General features: G+C 43.1%; 1 protein-coding gene across 1 annotated transcript; it reads right to left on the reverse strand.

The window, feature by feature from the left end:
• Positions 1-566: 566 nt before the first annotated feature.
• On the reverse strand, positions 567-8,681 carry mettl4 (methyltransferase 4, N6-adenosine). The gene is made up of 8 exons (XM_070853211.1): positions 8,412-8,681; positions 7,188-7,253; positions 6,463-6,826; positions 6,134-6,203; positions 5,489-5,663; positions 5,287-5,390; positions 5,089-5,180; positions 567-882 (listed from the first exon to the last, which is right to left on the reverse strand). Exons 1-8 carry the CDS (start codon positions 8,628-8,630, stop codon positions 614-616), a joined length of 1,359 nt encoding a protein of 452 aa, XP_070709312.1. The 5' UTR covers positions 8,631-8,681; the 3' UTR covers positions 567-613.
• Positions 8,682-8,929: the final 248 nt, after the last annotated feature.

Below are 8,929 nucleotides of genomic sequence, written 5' to 3' on the forward strand. Positions count from 1 at the left end.
GTAGGTTAATGGCTATGCTGACGGTTAGAAGTGTCACACAGGGAAGAGTGCGTCTTTCAGCAGAAACAAGGAACATTCACGGACAAACCATCTAAGGGTAGAACTGGGCGTCCTTGACAGTACAAAGGCAGACTGGAGGATAAAGCAACGAGCTGCTCGAGTGAAAACTTTGAACAAAATGTCTGTTGGCAGAGGAAAGTTAGGAGCAAACCAAATGCATTCAATATGAAACTTTCTTTCATTAGGATTTTAAAATTCAGATCAAAACAGCATGAAATGAGTAAAAATAGAAATACTTTGATCATCCTTAAGGCACATATTGTGCCAAAGATTACTCACAAGGCAAAAAAATAAAACCTTGCATGTTTATCTGATCGCACTGTGGGACGTTAAAAACATAGCTGCACAGAAATGCACTTTCATCTCTCCTAATGCATCATCAGCCCTGCGATTCACCACCTTTAAAAACGTACCCTGACCCAAAAAAGAAATCAAACGTCCCGCATGCATGAGACGTACAGATCAAAAGGAATTGGTATCGAAACATTTTAGCGTTGAAGCTTTATTAAAAACACACTGAAATACTGACGTGACAAGCGATGAAGAGGAGGCGTTATTCCACAGTGTTGGGACAATGACATGGAGGGGAGGATTCCCCGGGTGAGCTCAACGCTGGTGTGACTGTGGGTTTGTCCCTGCAGAGGTCTGTGGCCTCGTCGTCTTTAGGGACGTCTGCTTGATCATCGGTGGGTGTGAAAGTGAAGTAGCTCGTGTGCTGAAATTTGAGAACTTCGTTGCCCCAGCTGGTCCATCCGGGCTGAAGACTTCTGGCAAACAGCTCTAAGCACTTGGCCTCAGCTCGGACGTACGGCTTTAACACCTCTGCAGAAAGAACGAAATGAGTAAGAGGAATGATCAGGGCTGGTTTAACACACTTTTTGCCCTAATTGACCCCCTGTTGCCTTTGCTCTCAATTCAAATTAAGTGCAAACTGGAGACTACACATGGCAACATTATATTTTTGCCAAGGGAGCCAATAAACAACCAGTTCTGCCTGCCTTAGGTTTGCTGTCTCAATTAGCTTTCTGCAACTTAACACCAGGCTGAGCAGCAGTGACTCACTCTCTGGTTAAAGGTTTGTGATGTTATGGTGCTCTGGCTTTCGGACCTCACCACACCATGTTAAGAATCGGAATCACTGTATGTCAACAAAAACACAAAGCTGCTGTTAGGTTGCTCTTTAAAGAGTAACTGCAGCCAGACGAAGAAACAAATCTAGCTTGCCCTGCCAACTAGTGGTGACAACATGCCTTATCCACAGCCTGGAGAGCAGTGATACTGTAGCATGTTATAGCACAGCTGGGTGTTGTCACGAGTGCAACAATCCACTTTAAAACAATAGAAATGCAACAATATTCTTACGCTTTCATGCATTAAATAAAAATGAATGCACAGAGTGTGAAAAACTAAAGATCCCCCCATAAAAATTTACATTTTAATACATTGGATGTCAGGCTGTGTGATCACTGCATTGCATCCATTTATAATGGAGGCTTGTTTGTTACTCTGTGAAATGCAGAAGGCAGCACTGGCAACTGCCCAGCTCCTTCACCTACCACAGCACCGATTTTTCTATGAGCAGACTGGCAGTGACCTTGAGCCTGTAAGCGATGATATTCCGGGAGCAGCACACCTGACAGATACGTCTCACTTCCTCTGCCCCTGTGCTACTCTGCCTGCTCTTGTGCATGCTCAAACCTCCCTGACACTCCCCTCAGCCAATGCTCAGGGAGTTAATGAGCACAAAGGCCTGATCCCCAAACCGATCCAAATTGCACCATGCGGAGTCCGGCCCCCATTTTCTCTTTCTTTGCACGTCAGACAGCCACAAGGCGGAAAGGCCAAACATGCAGCTCTCCGACTGATTCAACCCCAACCGGTGACTCAGCTCTCAAAGTTGAACAGAGAATAAAAGGTCTAATTATCCTCTTAACTCTGAAATGGGACAACGTATGATATGTCTTCCATAAGGGAAAAGGGGGGTATCACTATTCTCTAGACAAGCAATTTCTTCAGTCTTAGATCTTGCAGGCTCCTCCTGCTCTTTCTAGGGCGGATCCAGGATTAACCAAGTAATAGGGAAACTAATTATGTTGTACAGAACTGCTCCGTTAGCTCAATTAAATACAGTGAGTAATTTCTCCGTCCTATCGTTCCAATTGAATGCCTTCAGTCAATATAATGAATGACTTCGATTGTCAGCGCACGCTGGCCGGCAGGTTTGTGGTTTGAACCTCGAACATTTCTGTGTGCATGTTCCCCACGTGCTTACGTGGGTTTTCTCCGGATAGTCCAAAGACATGCAGATTAGGTTAATTGGTGACTCTAAATTGCCCGTGAGAGTGAAGGGTTGTCTGTCTCTATGTGTCGGCCCTGTGATTGGGTGGCGACCAGTCCAGGGTGGCTGGCAGAGATATTTTTTCCTCAGGAGTTGGTGGAGAGTAAAACAGAGCAAAAAGAAGAAGTAACACTGGACTAAAAGAAGTTTCCAAATGAAAGCTAATGTTACTCTGTGCTAACATTTTTCACTGTATCAAGTCATAGACTATATCAGAAGTGGATATAGCCGTAACCGTGACGTCACCCATTGGTTTATAAACTGCCATTTTGAAGCCTCGAGTTTGGCATTGTGGTCGTTGCCATCCTGGTTTCGAAACCAGAAATGATGAACATTTCGAGAAAACATTAGCTTCTAATGGTTATATGGCTGTTTCATAGAAAGTTTTTTTTATTCTTTTTTATCAATCAACTGTACCTCCCCAAAATGTAGGTCAATATTGAGAAACCAAAGCACTACAAGCAGCCCCCTACAGGCAATACTGTTCAGTGATTCCAACCATCTGAGTTAAAGAAATAAAAGGGAATCAGACTTTTAGCAGCAGGGTTTCAAGACTCTGGAACGACGACCATGAATAGCTTGAATCTGAACAATATTGTATTTCACTACTAATTGACTGGCCATGTGAAAATAGAATAGTTGGTAAAGAAAGCAAAATATTGTAACTGCCAATGAAACATACTCGTGCCTAGATCACTGTCACAGATCCATTCCCAAATCAGCGGCAGTGCAACCCACACAACTGGCAGTGTGCCATTTCCTGAGACAAATATTAGAAGCAGCCATTTAACCACTAATTATAATACCAAGTTGAGAAGGGACTTCCTTTTCTCACAATTTCTAAAGTTGTAAGGGGTCCTAATTAATATAAACCACACGTCTTGTCATTTGGAGAAGTGCAAACACTTTTTTTCTGCAGCTTGACCATCTGGCAAGGATGTGTAGTATCTGTAATGGTGGAACGGTGTCCCTTATCTCTCCATAGCAACCAAGGATGTCAGTGATAGGAGCCCCATCTGAGAGGGGAGGAGAAGTGGGTCAGGGTTTCTCAACACTGCAGGCTGGAGGGTTGTGGCTTCACACCACAAGGGCTGCCCACTGGCTCTGGCAGACCTGACAGGCTCGACATGAACACAAAGTGCAGCAGAATTACTGGGAGGAAAGCTTGCGATGAGAGTAAGAAAGCTCAGGTTGATTAATGCCAGAGGTCTTGGGACATATTTGAAATTTCTAGCAGTTGCATAATCTATCGCAGGAGTGAACAAAAGAAAGAGTCATTCATACTTTAAGCCCCGAGGTGTTAAATTATCATCTCAAATAGTTAAACTGTTATGCTTTTTCTGGCATCCCAGCAAGAGTTGGATCAGGCCTTTTTAATATTTGCATTTACAATTATCACACTCACAGATTTAGAGCCACACCCACTGCCAACAGAGGTTTCTCACCTCTTGCTAAAAAAAAGGGGGGCACAGAGACTTGAGTTGAAACGAATGCAACAGAGGTACACCACCGTTAGAGAGGCTGCTCATCCTGCACATTTAGTTGGACAAATGTTTATTTAGAATACAAAGAAATAACTAATGTGTTAAATAGTTTTGTCTTTAATTATTAGTGCAATTTAGTCTACCTATTGAGCAGCCAAGTACATTGAAATAAATATGTTGTCTGTATAACAGGCAATAAAAAAAGCCTCCACAGCAGCAAATAACTGCAATAAACAGAGCACTGATTAAACCTGCTGAGAGGCTTTGCAGTGACCAAAGAATCACTGAGTAAGAATGAACACAATCTGTATCCTCATCTACTTGATCTCTATGGAATCTCAGCTCCACAATGGCATCACTGTGATTTAAATCAATGTATTTTGACAATAACCAGCCACCTCCATGAGGTGGAGGCTTTTCTGTGCTGAAAGGGCACCGACAAACGCTGGCCGTGTTTTGCTCTCCATACTGCACAATAAATCGCGTTCCCCTGAGAGGGAGGGAGATGACGTCAAGCCTCGCTTATTCACAGCCCCTGCATATTCATTGTCAAGGTTTTACATTGATTCTAAGTAGCAGAGTCCATGTTGGAGTCGAGACTTGCCACACCACAATCAGTGCAGACGCGACAAATTCAATCAGATATGAGCAGCAGAAGGTCCCATTTGGAGAAATCAAACCTGGCGTGGGTTGAGGAATAAAGTCCTCCAGTTATTATAAATACAATAGTGATCCTGCATGTTGTGTTTGAGCAGTTTTCCCTCCTCCGTGTATATCTGCAGCCAGTGGTAGCATTCTCAAAAGAAAATACTAACTTGCTGCAGTGTAAAAGTTTTGCATCCAAAAAGTGCAATGCTTCTTGTTACATACTACATAATTTATTAAATTAGTGTGTTCATTTCTCATACCAAAAAACACTGTAGTCTTAACTTTGTGTGTAGTGACTGTCTTTTAACACTGAATAAAGTCAAAGTGGTATTTGAGGCAAACCTAAAGAACTGACTTAGACTCAGACTTAGGAGCTTTGCTTTGTGTATGTTGTAACAGGCTGTAGTAGGATCTAGAGCTCATCACTAGAGCTGTATAGAAAAGATAACAATCACTGGTGTTGCAGCATTGCCCTCTGGTGGCACAGTAATACAGTTAACAGGACTTCTCAGATATACCAAGAGGGTTGGCATTCTGTACAATGTTGAAAATATTGACCTGAGAGTGAGGGCTTCTGGGAGTGGAGAGCTGAGGGGACACTGACAATCAAACGCTGATCCTCCACGGGAAGCTCCAACGTCTTTGAAGAGCTGAAAATGACAGAGACAGAGAATAACTATGGTTTGGGAATATTCCATTTAAGGGTTAGAGCGTAAACAGTGGGAAAACTGGCACAGCGGTGAAAGCGTTTGACACCTTGAGTTATCTGCAGTCGTACGATATCGGCCCAGCACCAGCACCTCATATGGCTTCTTATGCTGTGAATCCAGTGGAAACACAAACCCTCCAGATGTGGTGACCTGAGGGAAAAGAGCGAACCCTTAAAACATCTGGAATCACAACAAATAGGTCACGATTTTCCGTGATAGAGAGCTGCGTCTATTCAAAGTTTGTGTACCTTGACCCAGAACCATTCGGCCACAACTTCTACCCCCCAGTGTGGATAGAGCTCATCACGGACAAAACGGAGGTGGCTTGGCCGGTTTGTGACCCAGGTGACCACTAAACAGTTCGGGGACGCCAGCAGGGGTAGAGGGAGCTGTTTGAGTTGAGTTGATGGCAAAGAATTGTACCTTCAGTGAGAAAATAGATGAACAGCTTTTGATGAATAAATGCAGCCACTATAATACTTTATATAAGTATTAACACATGTATAAATACGCAGCAGGCCGAGAACAGGCAACAAACCCACAATCAAAGTACAAGTTCAAGTTTTTGCCACTGACAGGCTCAGATCATTATCCGAAGATTGTATTACTCGATTCAAACCAACCAGACTCCATTGACAAACCCAGTAATTTTAGCTTGCAGAAATGGAGCAGCTGGTCTACTTCTGCCTCAATCAGTTTCTGTTATCGTGTGTTACACAGAAGTTGCATTGGAAACTAACCTTCTAAAACATCAAAGGTCAAATGATGACACAAATAAACTAACCGATCAAGACAGCGGGGGAACCAGCAACTGGTGGTTTTGAACCAAGCAATACTACTGCTTATCTTCCTTCTTGCTTTACACCTTCTAACGTGCTTGAATGCTAAATTACCTGCGACTCCTTTTCACAGACTTGTTTTCCCACGGTGGATCCATAACTACCAAGTCAAACCTCATTCCATCTGTGTGAGAAACAAGCAGCTTTAACAAAGAACGTCAGGCTGGGAGACAACTACTTGAGAAACACAGTGAGTCATATTGGAGTTATTTACAAAGATGCATTCAGGGATGGGTGGTAATATTCATGCCACAAGTCATGCCGTGGCTACAACTGTAAGGCATGTTGTTGAATCCCTTCCAGATGGTCTGAAAATTAGTTGGTTAGCTGTTATTCATATTACTTTCAGATTTCAGACGTATTGTTCCCATCATTGTACTCACAGTGTACGAGGGGTTTTATTGTAGTGAAATCAGAGAGCAGGAAGGCTGTGTGTGGTGGTATTACATACTCCTCTCCCATTAGTGTAACCACTGTGGCCCAGTCTGCCCTGCTCTCTGTTACCCTAGAGAACAAGTCCACATGTGATGACGCACAGCCATCTTCTGCAACAAGTAGCTGAGCAAACTCTCCCTGTTCCTCGGTGTCCACTAGAGGGAGATCTTTAGCCATTTCACAAAGAGCAGCAAGACTGCATTCCTGGGAAGGAAGAGGCTCTTTCACAGTGTCCGTCGGTCCGTTTAGATATCCGACGGATTGGGCAGAATCCACCAAAGACTTGGTTCCCTCCAGGATGACAGACCTGATCTGCATGAGCACACATATGAAGAGTTTAAAAAGGCAAAAGGCTTTTTACAACTTTTTTTTTTACCCAACACCTGTACATGGAGTTTGATGTATAAAATTGGTGGAATTCCCCTTTAAGCAAAACATTAAATGCATGACTTTAACTTGCAGCAGAAGATTTGGTATTGCTATTTTTACTTAAGTAAAAGATCTGAGTACTCCTTCCATCACTGCTGCTCATACTGAACGCCTTTGTTTTATACATAAATTAATTTGAAATTGGGCTAATTGTGATTCTTCTGGAATTATTAATTTGACACATTCATTTCAGTCTTTTAATACAATCTCTACCGACACTAATCTCTAATGAGAATCAACCTACCTTCTCATGGAAAGCCTGAGAATCCACTTCTCCCTGGTTGAGTTCACAGTGTTTTCGTTTCCTTTTCTAAAAGTCAAAGTGATATTGAATGATGAACGGTGAGCACAAGAAAAGAGTAATAAATTCAGGTACCAAACCCAACCAAAATAATGATCAGAGTGACCTAATGCCATCATATGAGTTATGTATGCTGCTTTTTCTTAAAGATAAAAAACACAGTCATTTAGGAGCTGTTAGGACCTTATGCCATTAATTGATTAATCAGTCACTAGACAGAAAGTGAATCGGACGCAACCATTTTGTAAATTCATCGCTTCATCCATTTTTCAAGCAAAAAAAGTCCAAACATTCTCTGGCTGCAGCTTCAACATACATGATTAAGAACTGAATATCTTTGAATTTTTGGCTGAGTTGAATAAATCAAGTAGGTGAGGATGGCACTATGTCATTTTTCACATTTCCTGACAGATAAAAATGATTGATCAGGATAATAATTTAGCAATACTTGAATTTATCTGTAATGAAAAATAATGACAGTAGTTGCAGATTTCCTTTATTTTGCTACATTTTTCCAGTGTTTTAAAATGTGTTTCTTTATATGGAATGAGGAAAACATAATGTGCAACCACACTAAGATCTAGGTTCAGCAACCTGAAAAGTACACATCTTAAGATGAAAACGGTCTTTTACTGTAGATAATGATGGTGGATTTTTACGTTTCTGCTCAGAGAATCAAAATATAGCTCATGTTGCATTAAAAATGTTTACTCCGTGTGTCACTGCACAGACAGCAGCAGTTTCTGGGGATGTGACAACAGCTCTGGGACCAGCAGCTCTGGGACCAACAGCTCTGGGACCAGCAGCTCTGTGACCAACAGCTCTGGGACCAGCAGCTCTGTGACCAACAGCTCTGTGACCAACAGCTCTGGGACCAGCAGCTCTGGGACCAACAGCTCTGTGACCAACAGCTCTGGGACCAGCAGCTCTGTGACCAACAGCTCTGGGACCAGCAGCTCTGGGACCAACAGCTCTGTGACCAACAGCTCTGTGACCAACAGCTCTGGGACCAACAGCTCTGGGACCAACAGCTCTGTGACCAGCAGCTCTGTGACCAGCAGCTCTGGGACCAGCAGCTCTGGGACCAACAGCTCTGTGACCAGCAGCTCTGGGACCAGCAGCTCTGGGACCAGCAGCTCTGTGAGCTGCCTTTGGAGCATTATTTACCTTTGATGGTTTGTCTGCTTTCTGCAACACATCCGTGCTCCCTCCATCCGCAGCAGCACCATAATGGCTTTTTAAAATATGAAAACACTGGCTTTTGAAACGACACTTAACGTGTGACTTCTGATCATCTTTATATCGGATGCAACGCGAATACCCCTGATCAATGAGCGAGCACGCATCCAAAACCCAGCCTTGGCTATCCTGAGCCACCACAGACATTTTGAAATTTAGCTCGGATAAGAGAGAAAATATGTTCAAACTATTCGACGAGGAGTGCAGTGACACAGTCAAGTCCCGCCAAAAGAAACGGAGCGCCAAAAACAACCAGATTTCCCTGGAAACGAAACCAAAGCAGGGCGCGTTTAAAACTTACTGCCGTGTTTCTGTGTAATGTCTCTAACGAGCTTCCGTAGACCGGAAGCGTATGATCAAATTCATGAATACGACAAGGGAAATGTAGTCACACAGGCCGCTAGGGAACTACAGAGAAGAAAAACACACAAACACACACCCACACA

This window comes from Pempheris klunzingeri, chromosome 21 (assembly GCF_042242105.1).
Source record: "Pempheris klunzingeri isolate RE-2024b chromosome 21, fPemKlu1.hap1, whole genome shotgun sequence".
In the NCBI taxonomy this organism is placed as follows: Eukaryota; Metazoa; Chordata; class Actinopteri; order Acropomatiformes; family Pempheridae; genus Pempheris; species Pempheris klunzingeri.

Excerpts from the sequence above, each read along its gene's own strand:
- mettl4 (XM_070853211.1), bottom strand. The coding sequence starts at position 8,630 with ATGTCTGTGGTGGCTCAGGATAGCCAAGGCTGGGTTTTGGATGCGTGC. Across the intron at positions 6,827-7,187 it reads CTCAGGCTTTCCATGAGAAG|ATCAGGTCTGTCATCCTGGA; the intron begins GTAGGTTGATTC and ends GTGCTCATGCAG. Across the intron at positions 883-5,088 it reads CCAGAAGCCCTCACTCTCAG|AGGTGTTAAAGCCGTACGTC; the intron begins GTCAATATTTTC and ends TTCTTTCTGCAG.